Source organism: Schistocerca piceifrons, chromosome 5 (genome assembly GCF_021461385.2).
Source record: "Schistocerca piceifrons isolate TAMUIC-IGC-003096 chromosome 5, iqSchPice1.1, whole genome shotgun sequence".
In the NCBI taxonomy this organism is placed as follows: Eukaryota; Metazoa; Arthropoda; class Insecta; order Orthoptera; family Acrididae; genus Schistocerca; species Schistocerca piceifrons.
This window is the reverse complement of record NC_060142.1, coordinates 274031012-274053673: the sequence shown is the minus strand read 5'-3', so window position 1 is coordinate 274053673 and position 22662 is coordinate 274031012. Positions and strand designations below refer to the sequence as shown.

Sequence of the window (22662 nt, the reverse complement as noted above, 5' to 3'; positions counted from 1 at the left end):
GACACTTCAGGACGAAGTTCAACAAAGATCCACCAACTGCTAACTCCATTCGGCGATGGTATGTGCAGTTTAAAGTTTCTGGATGCCTCTGTAAGGGGAAATCAACGGGTCGGCCTGCAGTGAGCGAAGAAACGGTTGAATGCGTGCGGGCAAGTTTCACGCGTAGCCCGCGGAAGTCGACGAATAAAGCAAGCTGGGAGCTAAACGTACCACAGCCGACGGTTTGGAAAATCATACGGAAAAGGCTAAAGCAGAAGCCTTACCATTTACAATTGCTACAAGCCCTGACACCCGATGACAAAGTCAAACGCTTTGAATTTTCGGCGCGGTTGCAACAGCTCATGGAAGAGGATGCGTTCAGTGCGAAACTTGTTTTCAGTGATGAAGCAACATTTTTTCTTAATGGTGAAGTGAACAGATACAATGTGCGAATCTGGGCGGTAGAGAATCCTCACGTATTCGTGCAGTAAATTCGCAATTCACCAAAAGTTAACGTGTTTTGTGCAATCTCGCGGTTTAAAGTTTACGACCCCTTTTTCTTCTGCGAAAAAAACGTTACAGGACACGTGTATCTGGACATGCTGGAAAATTGGCTCATGCCACAACTGGAGACCGACAGCGCCGACTTCGTCTTTCAACAGGATGGTGCTCCACCTCACTTCCATCATGATATTTGGCATTTCTTAAACAGGAGATTGGAAAACCGATGGATCGGTCGTGGTGAAGATCATGATCAGCAGTTCATGTCATGGCCTCCACGCTCTCCCGACTTAACCCCATGCGATTTCTTTCAGTGGGGTTATGTGAAAGATTCAGTGTTTAAACCTCCTCTACCGAGAAACATGCCAGAACTGCGAGCTTGCATCAACGATGCTTTCGAACTCATTGATGGGGACATGCTGCGCCAAGTGTGGGAGGAACTTGATTATCGGCTTGATGTCTGCCGAATCACTAAAGGGGCACATATCGAACATTTGTGAATGCCTAAAAAAACTTTTTGAGTTTTTGTATGTGTGTGCAAAGCATTGTGAAAATATCTCAAATAATAAAGTTATTGTAGAGCTGTGAAATCGCTTCAATCATTTGTAGTAACCCTGTATTTATCAACCTGCAGTCTCCTGTAGTCGTCCCCGGCGCAGAAAGCAGCGCGTCAGTCTTGATCCGTTATCTTGACGTTGTAATAAAATGTTGATGAACTGGTATTGTATAAAGAATTAAATTTTGAACGGGATGTCACTCGCTTTTTATTAGCAGAATACAAGAAGCTGCACAGTTATAGTCCACTTTAAGAATCACAAATAATTTCTATTCTTAACACTTTCACGGAGAATAAACAAAATAATGAACTGCGTGTTTGTGTAAGTACTATCAGACTAGTTCTCAATCACATGTCCAAAAACAGGAATTGCTAATTAAGTTCTTAACCAACAGCGACCGCAACAGACGCCATGCCTGTCCTCTTTTAACTGCCCATCGAGCTCTTACATGTACAAATCAGAGATTGCTAATTAAGTTGTAATTAATACCGACAGCGGCAGACAACATATCTGTCTTCCGAGACTGCCGATTGAGCACTTACATTTACTACCTAGATATTGCTTATTAATCTTAACTGGTACCGATTGCGGCAGACAACATATCTGTCCTTCGAGACTGCTGATAGGGATCTTAATTAAGTCTTAACAGGTATCGACCACGGCAACAACATGTATGTCCTCCAAGACTGCCGATCGAGCTCTAATGTGAATTGTATGGTGACAGGTGAACCACCTTGCCCACTATCCAACTTAGATGCGACCCAAAGATCCCCAGCGTGCTTATTATTCTACTGGTAATCAACACTTTTCAAACAATGACATGAAAGCCTGTTATTGAGAGATGCTTTTATATGCTGAAGAGCCAAAGAAACTGGTACACCTGCCTAATGTAGCGTAGGGCCCCCGCAGAAGTGCCGCAACACGACGTGGCATGGACTCGATTAATGTCTGTCGTAGTGCTGGAGGGAACTGACACCAAGAATCCTGAAAGGTTGTCCATAAGTCCATAAGAGTACGAGCGGGTGAAGATCTCTTTTGAACAGCACATTGCAAGCCATCCCAGATATGCTCAATTATATCCATGTCTGGGGAGTATGGTGACCAGTGGAAGTGTTTAAACTAAGAAGAGTGTTCCTAGAGCAATTCTGGACTTGTGGGGCGTCGCATTGTCCTGTTGGAATTGCCCAAGTCGTTCGGAATGCACAATGGAGATGAATGGATGTATACGATCAGACAGGATGCTTACGTACGTGTCACCTGTCAGAATCGTATCTAGACGTTTCAGGGATTCCATATCACTCCAACTGCACATGCACTACACCATTACAGAGCCTCCACCAGCTTGAACAGTCCCTTGCTGACATGCAAGCTCCATGGGTTCACCAGGTTGTCCCCATACCCAAACACGTCCATCCGCTCGATACAATTTGAAACGAGACTAGTCCAACCAGGCAACATGTTTCCAGTCATCAACTGACCAATGTCGGTGTTGACGGCCAAGGGGAGGCATAAAGCTTATAGTATCGTGCAGTCATCAGGGGTTCATGAATGGGTCTTCTGCTCCAAAAGCCCATATCGATGATATTTCGTTGAATGGTTCGCACGCTGACACTTGTTGATGGTCCAGCAGTGAAATCTGCAGCAATTTTTCGGAAGGGTTGCACTTCTGTCACGTTGAACGATTCTCTTAAATTGTCGTTGGTCCCGCTCCTGCAGAATCTTTTTCCACGCGCAGCGATGTCGGAGATTTGTCTTTTACTAGATTCCTGATATTCACGGTACACTCGTGAAATGGTCATACGGGAAAATCCCCACTTCATCGCTACATCGGAGATGTTGTGTTCTATCGCTCGTGCGCCGACTATAACACCACATTCAAATTCAATTAAATCTTAATAACGTGTCATTGTAGCAGCAGTAATCGATCTAACAACTGCGTCAGACACTTGTTGTCTTATATAGGCGTTGCCGACCGCAGCGCCGTATTCTACCTGTTCACATATCTCTGTATTTTAATATGCCTGCCTATACCAGTTTCTTTGGCACTTCAGAGTATGAAATGCGTGTGATTCACTGTTTAGTTTTCTAATATTAATAGCAGAGATTTATCACTTTGGCGCACTGCTTCCGAACAGCCAATCGCAGAAAAGGACCACAATTCAGGTGGTCTTTCTCATGATACACGTACCGAATTAACCATCTGTCAGCAGTATCACACTCCAGATTATCATTCACTCAAATTGTCCAGAATGCGCCACACTTCAACCCTACCAGCTACTCTTACCAACTGGAATCGGCGCTCATCTCTCGAGACCACGGTTTTCCAGTCGTCTAGGGTCCAGCCGATATGGTCACGAGCCCCTGAGAAGCACTCCAGGAGATGCCGTGCTGTTAGCAAAGATACTCCCGTCTGTGGTCTAGCGCCACGGCCCATTAATTAAAATTGTCCAGAATGCGCCACACTTCAACCCTACCAGCTACTCTTACCAACTGGAATCGGCGCTCATCTCTCGAGACCACGGTTTTCCAGTCGTCTAGGGTCCAGCCGATATGGTCACGAGCCCCTGAGAAGCACTCCAGGAGATGCCGTGCTGTTAGCAAAGATACTCCCGTCTGTGGTCTAGCGCCACGGCCCATTAATACCAAATTTCGCCACACTGTCCTAACGGATACGTTCGTTGTTCGTCCAACGTTGATTCCTGCTGTTATTTCACGCAGTGTTGCTTGTCTGTTAGCACTGACAACTCTAAGCAGACTCTGCTGCTCTCTGTCAATTAAGTGAAGGCCGTCAGCCGCTGCGTTGCCTGTGGTGAGAGGTAATATCTGAAATTGGCCATTCTTGACAACCTCTTAACACTGTGGATCTCGGAATATTGAATTATCTAACGGTTTCCAAAATGGAGTGTTCCAAGCGTCTAGCTCCAACAACAATCCCGCGTTCAAAGTCTTATTAATTTCCGCCGTGCGGCCATAATCACGTCGGAAACCTTCTCACATGAATCACCTGAGTACAAACGACAGCTCAGCTAGCTTCAGGGTGAAATACAATGGCCTTCCCATGCTAATCAGTGAATGTATCTAATCCAGATGAGGAGCGACATCATACTGATAAATGGGCTCATGTATTGCCAAGTTCTTTGTAAGATTGACTCAACCACATACCTTCTCAAACAGTGTCCTTTCATTTCATTTCCTCCGCTCATTCTGGGTGCTTTACTTTTTTTGTCGAGCAGTATAAAACATGAACAGCATCTCTAGTGATAGTGGACCCTCCAAATGGAGCACAAAGCAAAGGTGCAGTAGGTGCTTTGCGTGTGAGTTGAAAGGGGCGATGGGGTAGGGTGTTGGAGGAGATTCTCCTTCCTCATCTCTTCTCTCTGTGTGACGTTTCATATGTTGAGTGGAGTGTGCATAATAATGCTTCAGAAAATTTTAGTACTGTATTAATGCTACTTTTGCTTAGTATCAGCATTTTTGTTACTTGGGTTCTAACCACACTTCTGCTAACCTCTACATTTTTCGGTGAAACGCATGTCGTGATTAACCCTGAGGCTACAGGTTACCAATTTTTCATCTGCAGATATCTATCAATTCCATGAGGTTGTGATTTAAATTGACAACAACCTGTGAGAAGTCAGTGTCATCAGCCATTTGCCATCCACTGTTGGACAATTTTTTTTTCAGTGTGGAGATTATACATTTCTTTAGTTTTGTTACATTTGACTTCATACCTGCTTTCAGGCTTTCCATGTAAAGCTGTTTCATTTGTTATTGGAGTTCATCTGTTCATGCGACAAACAGTACATTGCCACTATCAAAACGAAGGTGGTTTCGGTATGGTGCTTCAACACCTGCTTGCTTTTTCAGTTGAATGATCTGAAAACTTCCCCTAGACTGCTGAGAACAATTTTGCTGATTGGACTCTCTTTGTTTCAGGCCTCTTTCTGTTTCAGAATCCTCACAATCCCGATGAAGTCTAACAAAAGCACACATACAATGTAAAGATTAATAAACTTAATTACAATTAAATTATGCATCTCTGTAGTTGAGGGTGCTAACACATGCTTGCACTCAACTCGGAGGTAAGCCAATTTGAATCTCAGTAGTGGATAAAATTTTCATTAAAAGTAATTGGCTGGCAAGGGGAGGAAAGATGCGAAGTCCCAGGTTACCAGTATTTCCGCCAATGTTCTGCATTAAATTTCGATTGTCTTCACAGTGTCTCATGAAGCGAGGACATTCAACACTGTTGATGGAGATCGTCCATCGGATGGGGACGTTAAGCTCAGTGGCCCTCTTCGTGCTCTTTGGGAGAGGAGCAGGCTATGTGCCGGTACCAGGTTTCACCCTCTCCCTACTCTCATCATTAACACACAACATGAACACAACACTACACTGTACAAGCATACATTACCCTCACCTACACACTGTAAATACACTACACATGCATCCATTACACCCATCTACATTCTACAAATACACATCAACAACCCAATCCCCCCTCCCAAATACTGCTGCTTCCGTTCAACGTGACAGTTGCTTTCTGATCTGAGCTACTGGAGATAGCGATCGTGTGTGCGTGAGGTGTGCTTGCTAGTGTTCATTAAAGTGTGTAGGTTTCTTTTCTGAGGAATCATTTAGCTGAAAGTTAAATGTGTAACAGTCTTTTCGTTGTGCCTGCCTGCAACTCAGTGTGTCGTATTTACGGTGAACAGCAATCTATCTTCTTCCTTATATTGTTGATGTTCCAACCTAGAGTTTCCATTGTGTTATACATATCTGCAAGGAAAGTGATCACTGCGCACGAAGGAAGAACATCCATTCGATACATGGCTGAACCCACCTCAGGGAATTACATGTTTTCTACAAGTTTCTATTCAACTTGGAAGAAACTTAACATGGTAGTTATTTTAAATTATGTAGATATTAACTGCAGAAAACAGTTTGTACCTGTGAGTTACCGCACGAAGTCGGGGATACAGATACAAATGGTTCAAATGGCTCCGAGCATTATGGGACTTAACATCTGAGGTCATCAGTCCCCTAGAAGTTAGAACTACTTAAACCTAACTAACCTAAGGACATCACACACATTCATGCCCGAGGCAGGATTCGAACCTGCGACTGTAGCGGTCGCCCAGTTCCAGACTGAAGCGCCTAGAACCGCTCGACCACACAGGCCGGCTGATACAGATACAGATAATCTTCAGTTTCATTGCCACTGAGTTGACTGAGAACAGCAATTATTATGTAATTTTTTATGGCATTAGCTTGAAGATCTATTCGTATATGTCAAGATGACATTAGTTACTACCTATCTGCATGTTCAAGGATCGTGATTGCTACTTCCCTCTACGCTGTGGCGTAAGTCAATTTTACTGTTATAATAAACTTTCTCAATGAAGCATATGTCAACATACATAACTATCCTAACTATCTTTTTTTCTATAATTTATGTTTACAAATAACTATATTCCAATCTCTCTCTCTCTCTGTCAAGGGCCAGTTATACGATCAGGGAATAAAAAAAGAAACAGCTATTAGTGGGATAGGAGTAACTGTGAAAAGACGTTGTACGATGCCATTTTATTCGTAAATCTCATTCTGTTACATTCGCAATGCAAATAGAAGTCGTGGAGTACTTTTCTACGTGAAAGTTACGACTTTCAGTCGATTTCGCTGTCATCTAAACAAACGTGAACTGAAAATAAGAAGCGTTCAAAATGTCAGAATTATACTGATGAAGCTTCAAGGATATCGTCAAATCTACAGTAGTGGTTAAAAGCTCTCGTGTCTGTAGTCACTTACATAAAAAACGAGATACATACCAGCTGTATCGTAAGAGATACATGTTTCCAAAGCTCCAGGTAAAACACGAGGAAAAAACTGTAGGAGTTTCAATTATTAAGCTTTTGTGTGCAGATCGGTGAAGCAGTTGACGCAAAAGTACACTGAAGTAACAAAAGCCATGGGATAGCGATAAGCACACATACTGATGGCGGTAGTATTGCATACACAAGGTATAAACGGGCAGTGCATCGGAAGAGCTGTCATTTGTGGTTCAAAAATGGCTCTGAGCACTATGGGACTCAACTGCTGTGGTCATAAGTCCCCTAGAACTTAGAACTACTTAAACCTAACCAACCTAAGGACATCACACACATCCATGCCCGAGGCAAGATTCGAACTTGCGACCGTAGCGGTCGTGCGGTTCCAGACTGTAGCGCCTTTAACCGCTCGGCCACTAAGGCCGGCCGCTGTCACTTGTACTTAGGTCATTAGGTGAGTCATGTGGGAAGGTTTTCAATTACGACTGCACGACAGGAACAGACCTTGAACGTGGAGCCAGACACGTGGGGCATTCAGTTTCGCAAATCGTTAGGGAATTCAATATTCCGAGACCCACAGTGTCAATAGTATGCCAAGAATACCAAATTGCAGGCATTATCTCTCACCACAGAAATGCTGTGTCTGAAGGCCTTCACGTAATCACCGACAGCAGTGGAGTTGTGTAGAGTTGTCAGTGATAACACACAAGCAACACTGCGTGAGAAAAACCACAAAAATCAATGTGGGAAGTACAACGGATTAATGCATGAATTTAAGAATTTGTGAACACCCTGAATGTGTATCTATGAGCCGCCACTGGACCGTGGACAACTGGAAAACCACTTCCTGGCCAGGTGAGTCCCGATTTTAGTTGGGAAGAACTGATGGTAGGGTTTGAGTGTGGCGCAGACCCAATAAAGCCATGGACCCAATTTATCAACAAGGCACTGTGGTGGCTTCATAATGGTGTGGGCTCTGTTTACATGGAATGGACTGGGTCCTCTTATCCAACTGAACTGATCATTGACTGGAAATGGTTATGTTCGGCTACCTAGAGACCATTTGCAGCCAATAATGGACTTAATGTTCCCAAACAACTATGGAATTTTTATGGATGACAAAGTGCCACAATTGTTGGCAATTGATTTGAATAAAATTCTGGATAATTTGAGCGAATGATTTAGCCACCCATTGAACATCTATGGGACATAATTGAGAGGTTATTTCGTCCACAAAATCCTGCACCGGCAACACTTCGATAATTATGAACGGCTATAGAGACAGCATGGTTCAATATTTCTGTAGAGGAGTTCCAGCGACTTGTTGAGTCCATGCCACGTCGTGTTGCTGCACCACGCTGGGCAAAAGGAGATATCCCATGTCTTTTTATCTCCTCAGTGTATGCGGCTCTAACAAAGAAACAAGGAAAATTGGAAATTTGTGGTAAGGTCTTATGGGACCAAACTGCTGAGGTCATCGATCCCTAAGCTTACACACTACTTAATCTAATTTACGCTAAGGACAACACACACACCCATGCCCGAGGGAGGACTCGAACCTCCGACGGGGGGAGCTGCGCGAACCGTGACAAGACGCCATTGACCACGCGACTACCCTGCGCAGCCAAGAAACAAGGAAATACGAGTAATAATCCGAAAATAGCCTCTACACGGTCAGTATTATTGCTCATTATTTCCAGATCTGCAATAATACTGAACATGTGTGACAGTGAGAGATTGTCCCGTAGTATGAAGTAGATCGAAAACTTTTGAAACATACTGTGCTACCTGAGAAATATTGCGCCGTCTGTGGGCAGTAGGCCTATCTATAACATCCTTGTCAGTTGCTCATGTCTCTGATCTTCTCTGTGTTCCCTATTGTGTTTATGTACTAAAATGAGTTCGAAACACGAAGAAAAAACATATGGAGAGTGGAAGTCCTCTGAGTGGCTGATCTCACGATTGTCATGAGACTCAAAAAACAATCTCTCTCTTTTTGAACATAACTAATTGATATCGAAAAAATAGAGAAGGGAGAATTATGGTGACATATCATCACTGGAAAAAAATGAGACGAATTAAAAAATAAATAACATATTACAATCTTTCGAAATGCCAGACCAGGAAACTGAGGATTCTAAGTGTCAATAAGAAAGTTTATGTTGTAAGTGTCATTAACATAAAGGTGCTACATTTTACTTGTGACAAACCAAGTACAGAAATACAACGTAGATACACTCCTGGAAATTGAAATAAGAACACCGTGAATTCATTGTCCCAGGAAGGGGAAACTTTATTGACACATTCCTGGGGTCAGATACATCACATGATCACACTGACAGAACCACAGGCACATAGACACAGGCAACAGAGCATGCACAATGTCGGCACTAGTACAGTGTATAGCCACCTTTCGCAGCAATGCAGGCTGCTATTCTCCCATGGAGACGATCGTAGAGATGCTGGATGTAGTCCTGTGGAACGGCTTGACATGCCATTTCCACCTGGCGCCTCAGTTGGACCAGCGTTCGTGCTGGACGTGCAGACCACGTGAGATGACGCTTCATCCAGTCCCAAACATGCTCAATGGGGGACAGATCCAGAGATCTTGCTGGCCAGGGTAGTTGACTTACACCTTTTAGAGCACGTTGGGTGGCACGGGATACATGCGGACGTGCATTGTCCTGTTGGAACAGCAAGTTCCCTTGCCGGTCTAGGAATGGTAGAACGATGGGTTCGATGACGGTTTGGATGTACCGTGCACTATTCAGTGTCCCCTCGACGATCACCAGTGGTGTACGGCCAGTGTAGGAGATCGCTCCCCACACCACGATGCCGGGTGTTGGCCCTGTGTGCCTCGGTCGTATGCAGTCCTGATTGTGGCGCTCACCTGCACGGCGCCAAACACGCATACGACCATCATTGGCACCAAGGCAGAAGCGACTCTCATCGTTGAAGACGACACATCTCCATTTGTCCCTCCATTCACGCCTGTCGCGACACCACTGGAGGCGGGCTGCACGATATTGGGGCGTGAGCGGAAGACGGCGTAACGGTGTGCGGGACCGTAGCCCAGCTTCATGGAGACGGTTGCGAATGGTCCTCGCCGATACCCCAGGAGCAACAGTGTCCCTAATTTACTGGGAAGTGGCGGTGCGGTCCCCTACGGCACTGCGTAGGATCCTACGGTCTTGGCGTGCATCCGTGTGTCGCTGCGGTCCGGTCCCAGGTCAACGGGCACGTGCACCTTCCGCCGACCACTGGCGACAACATCGATGTACTGTGGAGACCTCACGCTCCACATGTTGAGCAATTCGGCGGTACGTCCACCCGGCCTCCCGCATGCCCACTATACGCCCTCGCTCAAAGTCCGTCAACTGCACATACGGTTCACGTCCAAGCTGTCGCGGCATGCTACCAGTGTTAAAGACTGCGATGGAGCTCCGTATGCCACGGCAAACTGGCTGACACTGATGGCGGCGGTGCACAAATGCTGCGCAGCTAGCGCCATTTGACGGCCAACACCGCGGTTCCTGGTGTGTCCGCTGTGCCGTGCGTGTGATCATTGCTTGTACAGCCCTCTCGCAGTGTCCGGAGCAAGTATGGTGAGTCTGACACACCGGTGTCAATGTGTTCTTTTCTCCATTTCCAGGAGTGTATTTTAAGTAGTGGAACTACAGTCAACAAAAACCATTACTCATTTCTTTTACTTTTTTTTACAATAGAATAATGAAATTAAATTCCCGAAGAGCAATCAGCAACTTATATAACCAGTCTATGAAAACTGGGCTATTTCGTAACAGGGTTTAAACGTGCTACAGCCAATACTCAAGGACGGTGAGAGACATATATAACTATAGACCTATCTCTCTGCTGCCAATCTTTTCAAAAATGTTTGAGAGAGTGATGCACAGCAGGCTATATGAGGACCTTACACAAAATGGGTCATTGTCAGCATCCCAGTTTGGTTTCCACATGGAGCTCTGCACAGAGGAAGCAACATTCACTCTCACAAAAGAAATCTTACATGAACTGCAATGTAGAAGGTATTCTGTGACCTCGATAAAGCTTTTGACTGTGTAAAACGTAACATATCAGTACAAAATCTTCCACACCAAAGCATCAAAGATCAACCATTAGCTTGGCATCAAAGACCAACCATTAGCTTGGCTAGAATCCTACTTACCTACCAGAAAAGGAAGAGTTGCCCTAACAGGTGCAAATGAAACAATAAAATCAATGTGTGGAACTATTATAAAGTGGTGTTCGACAAGCGCCATTCCTTGGACCCCTGATCTTCGTGTGCATTAATATCCTATCAGCTTCAGAAAATAAGAATGCAAATATAGTAATGTTTGCTGATGATTCAAGTATCTTAATCAAGGGAATGAAATCCTCAGTGCAATAAAACAAGTACTGGTATTTAAATGGTTCACAGCAAATGGTCTATCATTAAACCTCTCAAAAACAAAGTTAATGCAGTTTCAGACAGTAAATAACAACCTGCAGCTCTTGAAATAGATGTTAATGGTCAGAAAATAAATGGAACTTCACTTGTAAGATTTGTAGGGCTGCATAAGGAAAATAAATTGATATGGAATGAACACATTGATTATCAACTCAAGAAACTAAGCTCACCATGCTTTGCACTAAGAGCTATTTCACCATATGTTGACAGGAAAACAATAATATTATCACATTTTGCATATTTCCACTCTCCGATCTCATATGGTGTAATATTCTGGGGAAATTCTGCAAAAGTGGAAAAAGTTCTTAAAATACAAAAATGAGCTGTGAGGTTGATCTGTGGTGTTTCAGATCAAACATCCTGCAGACACCTATTGAAAACACTTGGGATATTGACACTCACAAGTCAGTACATCTACACTTTGATGATATTTGTAATCAACAACAAAAAAACATTTCCAAAATAACTGTGATATTCACAATCATGATACAAGCAGAAACAAAGCCTTCACAATAAAACAGCATCTCTCATTATAGTATAAAAAGGAGTTATCCAGGATGGAATTTACAATAAGCTACCACAGAATATAAAAAAGGTCGCTGACAACCCTCATAAACCTCACTGTAAGCAATTTAAATGAATTTCTAGAGTTATAAGTTTAGTAAAAGATGTATTATACAAGGCATGTTCAGAAAGAAACTGCACTAGGTTTTTACATCCTTTTTTTTTTTTTTTTTTTTTTTTTTTTTTTTTTTTTTTTTTTTTTTAGGAAAAGTGTGTTTGAAAAAAATTACAGGATATTGTTGATTATTTTTCCACATAATCACAGTCCCATTTAGTGCATGTAATGAGCTGTGGCGCAAGCTTCTTTCTGACTTCCTCAAAGAATTCTCCCACCCAAACCCCCTACCCAAATTCAGAAACTCTTTCTGCAGCTGCTTATTGGTTGAAGATTTAATACCACTCATGTGTGCCTTCAGGGAGATGAAAAGATGATAATCGGAATGTGCCAAGTCAGAGGAACGTAGCGATGGTTCAGAATATACCAACCAAATGAGTCCAAGAGTATCTTGGAGGCTAAGGCTGTGTGAGGACAGATGTTCACGTGCAACGAGCATACTCCTCTCATCAGCAATCCCCTCCTTTTGTTTTCAATGGGCCTTGTGAGTTTTTTAGGCATCACAATACTGTTGTGCATTGAAGGTCCCCTCTTGAGGCAGAAATTCGACCACAATGATGCATTTTCAGTCTCAGAACACTGAGGCCATGATTTTCTTTTGCCCAAAATTTTGGTTTTGAATTTGTTGGCCGATGAGGAATTGGGGTGATGCCACTGTCATTTTGTTCAAAAATGGTTCAAATGGCTCTGAGCACTATGTGACTTAACTTCTAAGGTCATCAGTCCCCTAGAACTTAGAACTAATTAAACCTAACTAACCTAAGGACATCACACACATCTATGTCCGCGGCAGGATTCGAACCTGCGACCGTAGCGGTCGGGCAGTTCCCCACTGTAGCGTCTAGAACCGCTTGGCTCCCCTGGCCGGCTGTCATTTTGTCTCAGGCTTGTGATGAGACACCCAATTTCATCTCTAATCACAATACAGCTCAGACAATCCTCACCTTCCAGTTCAAGTCATTCAAGAAACTCGCTGGCACAACTGCAGATTTTTCTTGTGCTGCTCTGTGAGCCGTTTTGGGAACCATCTTGTGCACTGTTTCTGGTATCCCAGTGTTTCTGCGAGTGTCTCATACGAGGGAGTTCTGGAGAGCTGTGAAAACACCACAGAAATGTCATCCACTGTCAATTGATGATCTTCATGAACAGTTTCCTCGATTTGTTGCACCAACACATCAGTCAAAATGGAAGGTTTTCAACTCCTCTGTTCATCATGAACACATGTGCTGCATCCACTAAACTTCCTACACCACTTCAACACATTTGCTCAATTCATAACACCATCACTGTAAATCGTTTTGATTTGCATGTCCTAGGTGCCAGAGTTCTTCAAAGAAAATTGCACCAATCATGAACTGTATCATGAAGCAACACCACACAGTGATGCATTTACTGTGCAGGAGAACTTCATGAACATTCATTAATGGTGATGAACCCCAAATGTGACAACTGTGAGTGTTCACTGCACCATTGAGCATAAAGCGTGCTTTATCACACCACAAAATGTTCCAAGGCCATATGTTGGCAACTTCAAACCTTGCAAGAAATGTAAGAGCAAAGTCTACTTGAATGTCTGCACCATGTGGCAAAAGATGGTGAATAATATGAAGTTTGTATGGATATCATTCATAGTTGTTCACAGCACTTTTCAAACAGTGGACCATGGGGTGTTCAGCTATCATGATACAGCTTGTGCACTTCTCGAAGATTGCACATCACATCCAGAATTCTCAGCCACGGCAAAAGTAACTTCTTCTACAATTTGTGGTGCAATTAGTTGTCGGCCTCTCTCAGGAGCAATTCCCAAATCACCACTTAATCTGAATTTCCAAATCATGTTCTTCAAGCCCACTTCAGAAAGAGAACCTCTCTATATTCCCCGAATTTGTCGATACTCATGAAGAGCAGCAGCACTATTGCTGTTGTGATAAAACAGGCAAGGTTCTGCTCACCTTTTCTAGATCTATGTTGTCTTTCTGCAACCGAAACACACACTGATGTTTACATTTCAACATCATGTCAGTGTACCAGTACTAGTGTCTAACAGGATACCATGACACTAACACTACTATTGATAATCCATTAGTGCATCATTGTTTTCCATCTACACTGGCTCAAGCAGTGGAAGTTTAGTTATAGCTAACCTATACATTTAAGTACAAGTTATAAGATAATTTTTTTATTGTTTCTTAAATGAAAATATGTTTAAGACTTTTGACTTATTCCACATCCATTGCGCCATTTAATCTATGATCTATAGAAGAAAAACAAGCCTATTTCATGTTTTGTAAATATTTATTATTTATTCTTGTTTGATGAGATATTCTACATCTCTGATGACCTCCTTACTGTGGAACTATGGAACAAAAGCTGTATCTTATTCAGTTTAATCCCTGGTCGGTTTGAGAACATTTTTCCACACAAGCGACTTATCATTTGACATCCCCCAATTCCCTCTTGTATGCTTTCACCAAAGTCAGTTTTCACAACTAATTGTGATATGCAATATATAAAATCTTGCACTTTGCTGCTCGTGGTGCCCCTCTTAGCTTGGTGCCCCAAGCAGTTGCTACTAATTACAACACATTCTGTACAGAAATCTTACAGTTGTGATACCTCTCAGCTCGGCAGCTTGGAAGTCCATGTTGTATTATTACTAAGAAAAGTGGCAGGTGATTGTTTACAAATATCTGCAATACGTCAAGTTTATTTCTAAGGTTTTGCACTTTTAGATGGATCACAATAAAATTTGTTTTACTTTCTGCTTTGTTTGTTACCTTATGAAGGTTGCAATTAATTTTCTGTTATAAGGATACCAATATGAACTACTCCAGGACTTAAAACTTACATCTTCTGGATGTTCAGCATTACATGGTATTCCAGTTTGATTTGACCAATCTCAGCAGAAGTTGGAACTGGTCAGAATTTGAACTTTCCTTGATTTGTTGGGAGAGCTGGACTTATTTCAAACAAAATGCAGTATTTTAAAACTAAATATTGTTTTTCCCCACACGCTTAAATGCTGACTGTGTCTTGTGTAGCAGCTTCTGTTACACTGACAAGAGCTGACATGTTACTCATCAATTCCATTTCTACAATCACTACTTCAAAGAAGTCAATGAGCTATCCATCAACTATGAAAAGACAATAAACATCATTTTCAGTTTATCCAGTACTGAAACTGAGTGCTTAACTGTTGAGTTACTTGGTGTATACCTTGGTTCCAAATTAACTTGGGACAAACAGTCAGACCACGTACACAGATAGCTCTCACGTAATACATTTTTATTGACTAAACTACCGACATGTGTAACGAAGTTCAGCAGGAGCTGGGACTGGTCAGAATTTGAAGTTTCCCTGTTTTGCTCGAAGAGCTTGATCTATTTCTAACAAGATGCAGTATTTCCATACTAAATATAGTTTTCCCTAACCCAAATGCTCATGGTGGCTTGTATAGCAGCTTCTGGTACACTGACAAGAGCTCACATGTTACTAATCAATTTGATGCCTACAAAAAGTACTTCAAAGCCAATGAGCTATCTGTCAGCTATGAAAAGAACAGTGAACACCATTTTCAGTTTATTGAGCAGTGAAACTGAGCGCTCAGCGCTTAAGCTATTTGGTATATACCTCGATACCAAATTAACTTGGGACAAACACACAGACCATGTATGCAGAAAGGTCTCCCATGTTACCTTTGCTGACTAAATGATAGACATGTGTAACAACACCTCTATTACCTAACTTCTACTATGCTTTCTTTCATTGCCATCTGCAATATGGTATCGTTTTATGGAGTAATTTCGCAGCGGCCAAAAACATTTTCATGTGGCAAAAAAAGGCTATTAGGTCTATTTCTGGAGACACAAACTCTAAAACCTCCTGCAGACCACTTTTTAAAGACTTCAAAGTATTGACAGTTCCACCACTTTTTATGTACTGTTGCCTACTAAAGTTTAAAGAAAATTTAAACAACTACATCTTAAGGGGAGCTATACACCAATATAGAACTAGGCAAATGAAATGGATGGATGTGCCCACAGTTAGTTTAAAGAAAAAACAGTCTAATTATGAGTGCATGGGCATAAAATTATTTAATACTTTATCTTTAAAGATGCATTATGTCTCACTTAATGATTTTAAAACAAAAACTGAAAGAAAAGGTTTTCTACAGCATTTCAGAATTTCAAAACTGTTCTGTGGATGACCAGAGATACTATTTTGTATATATCTTAGTATAGCAATAGTTCATTTGATATTTCAGCATATTATTTTTTATGTACTGTAAATTTAGGAAATTGTTCTCTAGAGTATATTTTAAGTGCTGTGTATTATTATTAGTATGTGTATTTTAACTGTGTCAACAAAATGTATTTGTTCAATACATGTAAACTCCCTGTGATGACATCAATTGCATAAAAATGCTCAAAGATGGATCAAAATAAATAAATAAATACTTTAATAAAAGGCTACCATTTTACATTTTTGAATCGTCTGTATACTGAATCATATGCTGTTGTTGTTGTTGTTGTTGTTGTTGTTGTGGTCTTCGGTCCAGAGACTATATCCTGTGCAAGCTTCTTCATTTCCAACTGCACCCTACATCTTTCTGAATCTGCTCAGTGTGTTCCTCTCTTGGTCTCCCTCTACGATTTTTACCCTCCACACTGCCCTCCAATACTAAATTTGTGATCCCTTGATGCCTCAGAACATGTCCTACCAACCGATCCCTTCTACTAGACAAGTTATGCCACAGGTTCTTCTTCTCCCCAATTCTATTCAGTTCTTCCTCATTAGTAACAAGATCTATGCATCAAATCTTCAACATTCTTCTGTAGCACCACATTTAAACTATTTATTGTCCACATTTCACATTCATACATGGCTACGCTCCCTACAAATACTTTGAGAAAAGACTTCCTGACACTTAAATCTATACTCATTAACAAATTTCTCTTCTTCAGAAATGCTTTTCTTTCCATTGCTAGACTACATTTTATATCGTACCTATTTTGACCATCATCAGTTATTTTCCTCCCCAAATAGCAAAAGTTATCTACTACTTTAAGTATCTCATTTGCTAATCTAATTCCCTCAGCATCACCTGATTTAGTTTGACTACATTCCATTATCCTCTTTTAGCTTTTGTTGATGTTCATCTTATAGCCTCCTTTCAAGGCACTGTCCATTCCAATCAACTGCTCTTCCAGGTCCTTTACTTTCTCTGCTAGAATTACAATGTCACTGGAAAACCTCAAAGTTTTTATTTCTTCTCCAAGGATTTTAATTCCTACTCCAAATTTTTATTTTGTTTCCTTTACTGCTTGCTCAATGTATAGACTGATTAACATTGGGGATAGGCTACAACCCTGTCTCACTCCCTTCCCAACCACTGCTTCCCTTTCATGCGTCAAAGCCATCTGGTTTCTGTACAAATTGTAAATAGCCTTTTGCTCCATGTGTTTGACCCCTGCCACCTTCAGAATTTGAAAGAGAGTATTCTAGTCAACATTGTCAAAAGCTTTCTCTATGTCTATAAATGCTAGAAATGTAGGTTTGCCTTACCTTAATCTATCTTCTAAGATAAATCGTAGGGTCAGTATTGCCTCATGTGTTCCAACATTTCTACGGAATCCAAACCGATATTCCCCAAGGTCAGCTCCTACCAGTTTTTCCATTTGTCTGTAAAGAATTCATGTCAGTATTTTGCAATCATGACTTATTAAACTGATGTTTCTGGAATTCTTTGAGACTGGAATTATTATATTCTTCTTGAAGCCTGGAGGTATTTCACGTGTCTCATACATCTTGCTCACCAGATGGTAGAGTTTTGTCAGGGCTGGCTCTCCTAAGGCTATCAGTAGTTCTAATGGAATATTGTCTACTCCTGGGGCCTTGTTTCGACTTAGGTCTTTCAGTGCTCTGTCAAATTCTTCACGCAGTGTCATATCTCCCATTTCATCTTCACCTACATCGTCTTCCATTTCCATTGCATTCAAGTACATCGCTCTTGTATAGACCCTCTATATACTCCTTCTACCTTTCTGCTTTCCCTTCGTTACTTTGAACTGGTTTTCCATCTGAGCTCTTGATATTCATACAAGTGGTTCTCTTTCTCCAAAGGTATCTTTAATTTTCCTGTAGGCAGTATCTTCTTACCCCTACTGATATATGCCTCTACATCCTTACATTTGTCCTCTAGCCATCCCTGCTTCACCATTTTGCACTTTCTGTCGATCTCATTTTTGAGACATTTGCATTTCTTTTTGCCTGCTTCATTTACTGTATTTTTATATTTTCTCCTTTGATCAATTAAATTCAATATTTCTTCTGTTACCCAAGGACTTCTACGAGCCCTCATCTTTTTACCTGCTTGCTCCTCCGAGCCTTCACTATTTTATCTCTCAAATCTATCCATCCTTCGTCTACTGTATTTTTTCCCCCTGTTCTTGTCAATCGTTCCCTAATGCTCTCTCTGAAACTCTCTACAACCTCTGGTTCTTTCAGTTTATCCAGGTCCCATCTCTTTAAAATTCTCACCATTTTGCAGTTTCTTCCATTTTAATCTACAGTTCATAATCAATAGATTGTGGTGAGAATCCACATCTGCCCCTGGAATCGTCTTACAATTTAAAACCTGGTTCCTAAATCTCTATCGTACCATTCTGTAATCTATCTGAAACTTTCCAGCATCTCCAGGCCTCTTCCACATATACAACCTCCTTTCATTATTCTTAAAGCAAGTGTTAGCTATGATTAAGTTATGCTCTGTGCAAAATTCTACCAGACAGCTTCCTCTTTCATGTCTTATCCCCATTCCATACTCACCTACTATGTTTCCTTCTCTTCATTTTCCTACTATCGAATTCCAGTCTCCCATGACTATTAAATTTTCGTCCCCCTTCACTATCTGAATAATTTCTTTTATCTCATCATAAATTTCTTCAATCTCATAGTTGTCTGCAGAGCTAGTTGGCATATAAACTTGTACTACTGTGGTAAGTGTGGGCTTCTATCTTGGCTACAATAATGTGCTCACTATGCTGTTTGTAGTAGCTTACCCGTCTATTTTTTTTATTAATTATTAAACCTGCTTCTGCACTACCCCTATTTGATTTTGTATTTATAACCCTGTATCCAGTTTAACATATCCATTTACCTTTTTAAATTTTCTAACCTACCTGCCCGATTAAGGGACCTGATACTCCATGCTCTGATCCGTAGAACACCAGTTTTGTTTCTCCTGATAACGATGTCCTCCTGAGTAGTCCCTGCCCAGAAATCCAAATAGGGGACTATTTTACCTCCGGAATATTTTATCCAAGAGGATGTCATCATCATTTAACCATACAGTAAAGCTGCATGTCTTGGGAAAAATTATAGCTGCAAGCAAGGCTGTTTTGGTTAATGTTACAAGGCCAGATCAGTCAATCGTCCAGACTGCTGCCCCTGCAACTACTGAAAAGGCTGCTGCCCCTCTTCAGGAACCACACATTTGTCTGGCCACTCAACAGATAACCCTCTGTTGTGGTTGCATCTATGTTATGGCTATCTGTATCGCTGAGGCACGCAAGCCTCCCAACCAACGACAAGGTCCATGGTTCATAGGGGGGACTGAATCATACAGGGTGGTCGGAAATTCCCGTTGCAAACTTCTAGGTCATGTAGAGGGTAGTGAGTACATAACATTTTGAATAGGAACCCATGTCCAGAAACTTATTGTTTCCGTTCCATGACAGTTTCAGTGCAGATGATTATCTCATCCACACTTAGGCATGACGCAGTACATTTGTTGCAATCGATTTGAAAAGAATATTGACTCGTTCCATTATTACTTATGTATTTTCATTACAATTCACATCTTATGGTTTACTTTAGTCGACAACAAGAAGAACCTAGCATCTACGGCACCAGCCACAACGTACCGATGCATTACAACAGTGGCTCGATGTGGCAACCATGAATGTTGTTACACACATTGTATCTCCGAAGCATGTTCTGGTACACTCTCTCCATCCCACTTGGTGTCTCTTAAATGTCTTGTGCAGCAGCCAGAACTCATGCCAACAGATCTTCCTCTGTCTCTACAGGTGTCTCACACATTAGGCTCTTCATATGACCCCACAAGAAGTAGTCCATAGGGGTTAAATCTGGCAAACGTGGCAGCCACGCAGTTGGAGCACCACGGCCTATCCATCTTTCACCATACCATCTGTTGCGTTGTCTCCGGACAGCCAGTGAAAAGTGAGGTGGTGCTCCATCATGCTGAAACCACATTTCCTTACAGACATTCAATGGCACAGCTTCCAAGAACTGGTCCATCATGTATCGTAGGAAGACTAAATATGTGGGACCCATGAGCTTGGTTGGAAGGAGGTGTGGTCCAATCACATGACCGTCCAGAATACCTGCCCACATGTTAATTCCAAACCTGTCTTAAAATCCCTGAACACGCATGGCATGAGGGTTTTCGTATGCCTAGACATGGCTATTTCAAGCATTCAGAACACAATCCCTTGTGAACCTACATTCATCTGTGTAGAGAACTTGAAGTGGAAACAGGGGCATGTCAATGCAATGGGCAGGAACCAGGTGCAGAAGGCGATGCATTGTGTAAAGTGTGCTGGACCCATGGCATGCACCCTTTGGAAGTGGTACGGATGTAATTGTTGCTCACGCAGGACATCCAAGACAGTACTGTGACTAACAGCCATTGCACGTGCAATTGTTTGTGAACTCATTGATGGGCTATCTTCAATGCGATGCAGTACACCTTCTTCAAATTTGGAAGTGCGGTGTCGCCGTGGAGTGCCACAGTCCTGCCTCCTCACGGTGAAGGTACCTGTTTCTCGTAGCCATTGTGTAACTTGGGCAAACAGTTTCTTTGATGGAGTGTGACCGTGTGGAAAACGTTCATGATACAGCTGACTAACAGCTCTTCTGTTACCTTTCCTCTATCGGTGATGCACCGGTATTGACTCGGTCTCACAGCAAAGCAGATAATAACTGACATCTGGGGATCGTTTGATATAGTACATGTCATTGTGTCTGCACTGTTGCACACCAGGACAGGGAACACTGAGATGTTTCTCTTGCCCTGAGCAGATGCTGATGAGGTACACATCTTAATTGAAACTGTCATAGAATGGAAACGATACGATTCCAGACATGGGTTCCTACTCAAAATGTTCTACACTCACTACCCTCTACATGTCCTAGAAGTCTGTAATGGGAATTTCTGACCACCCTGTATATATTGTTAGAATATGAAATTTCTCTATGTAAAATAAGTGTAGGTATTAGGATAAACAAAAATACAGTATGACACAGGAGTAATAAAAAATTCATACTACTCACATAATGAGTGAGTGATTAACCATTCGTATAACGTTTGCTTAAAAATGTGCACAGAGAGGTCATGTATAAGTAGAGAAATCTTGTTAAGTAATTTGAACCCTCTAATCTCCTAGCTATTAAATGACTTTTATCTTTTATTGTATGGCATAGAAATACATCTGTTGCTTTCTGTATTACAATATTTCTTCTGAATTTTAATTTTGGCTTTTCTTCTTTCTATAAATTAAAATATACCTGTATAAGGATCTGCACACTACTGTGGTTGCATTAATTTCAGGTAACCACGCTTGTCGTGCTGGCATTAATACCATGGCCTGGCCCTACTGTGTTTAAGATATCATGTCCACGTGATCACGCATCTGTTGTGCGGAAGGTTGTTCAAAAGGTAAGTAAAGGTTCTTCATCAAGCTTACTACATGCAGTGACAATGCATTTAATATTTATTTAAAACAAGAGACCAAAAGTGAATAATCGAGCTTTGCATGAGTTTAATCATTAAATATAATTAAAAACTGAGGGATATGACACAAACTGTTGCAGCTGAAAACTGACCTTAAACATGCTTTTGGAATTTTCCCCAAGTGTTTTCATGTATTATTTTTGTTTTGTTTTGTTTGGGATAAACTTCAACACATTCACTCATTCCACTTTCTAATGTTACACATACACAAATGGATAAACAGAATTTGTATATAAAATAAAAATAAGTAAATTGCCATTGGCATATTTCCTGAGAAAGCAGCAGTGACATCCAAGGCAAATAATACCCTATTATAAAATCATTTTATATCTTTATCAAATCAAAAATAATAAAGAAAATAGCTTACAACTGAACATTGCCTCATGTTTCCAAGTGCAACTTTTAGCAGACCTTCCATTTAGGTCACATGAATAATTCTATGGATAGAAAGATACAAGTGTTCTACCAAATAAAGTCTTGCTAGACTTAAAAAAGAAAAGTATATGATTTCTCTTACTATGTCAAAGTCTTTGAGTTTTTTGAACATAACATTCTGAGTAGGAATCTAAAATGTTTAGCTTTAATTACATCCCTATTCGGCCGACAGTGTCATAACTTCATAAAAAATGCAAAGGGTCTTATTAGCAAACTGCATCACTAATCTCAGAATGGAGTCCCCCAAGATTCAGTTGGATATCCTATGATTTATATTAGACATTCATTTGCAGCAAGTTTAAGTATAAAATTAAGAAAATGAAACCAAACCTCTGAATTAAATTCTCATAAACATAGTGACATTATTGATAATACTCAGCATAAAATATACAACTACT

The 22662-nt window shown here is 41.3% G+C and overlaps 1 protein-coding gene across 4 annotated transcripts in view; it reads left to right on the top strand.

Moving 5' to 3' along the window:
* LOC124799222 overlaps window positions 1-22662 on the top strand; it is a 185103-nt gene that overhangs the window by 25144 nt on the left and 137297 nt on the right. For all 4 annotated transcript variants that reach the window (XR_007016986.1, XM_047262757.1, XM_047262758.1 and 1 more), the window contains exon 2: window positions 21647-21754. Coding sequence is in view for 3 of the 4 variants with exons in the window: in XM_047262757.1 (XP_047118713.1) it covers window positions 21647-21754 (108 nt within the window). In the remaining variant the exon portion in view is untranslated. The remainder of the gene's footprint in view (window positions 1-21646; window positions 21755-22662) is intronic.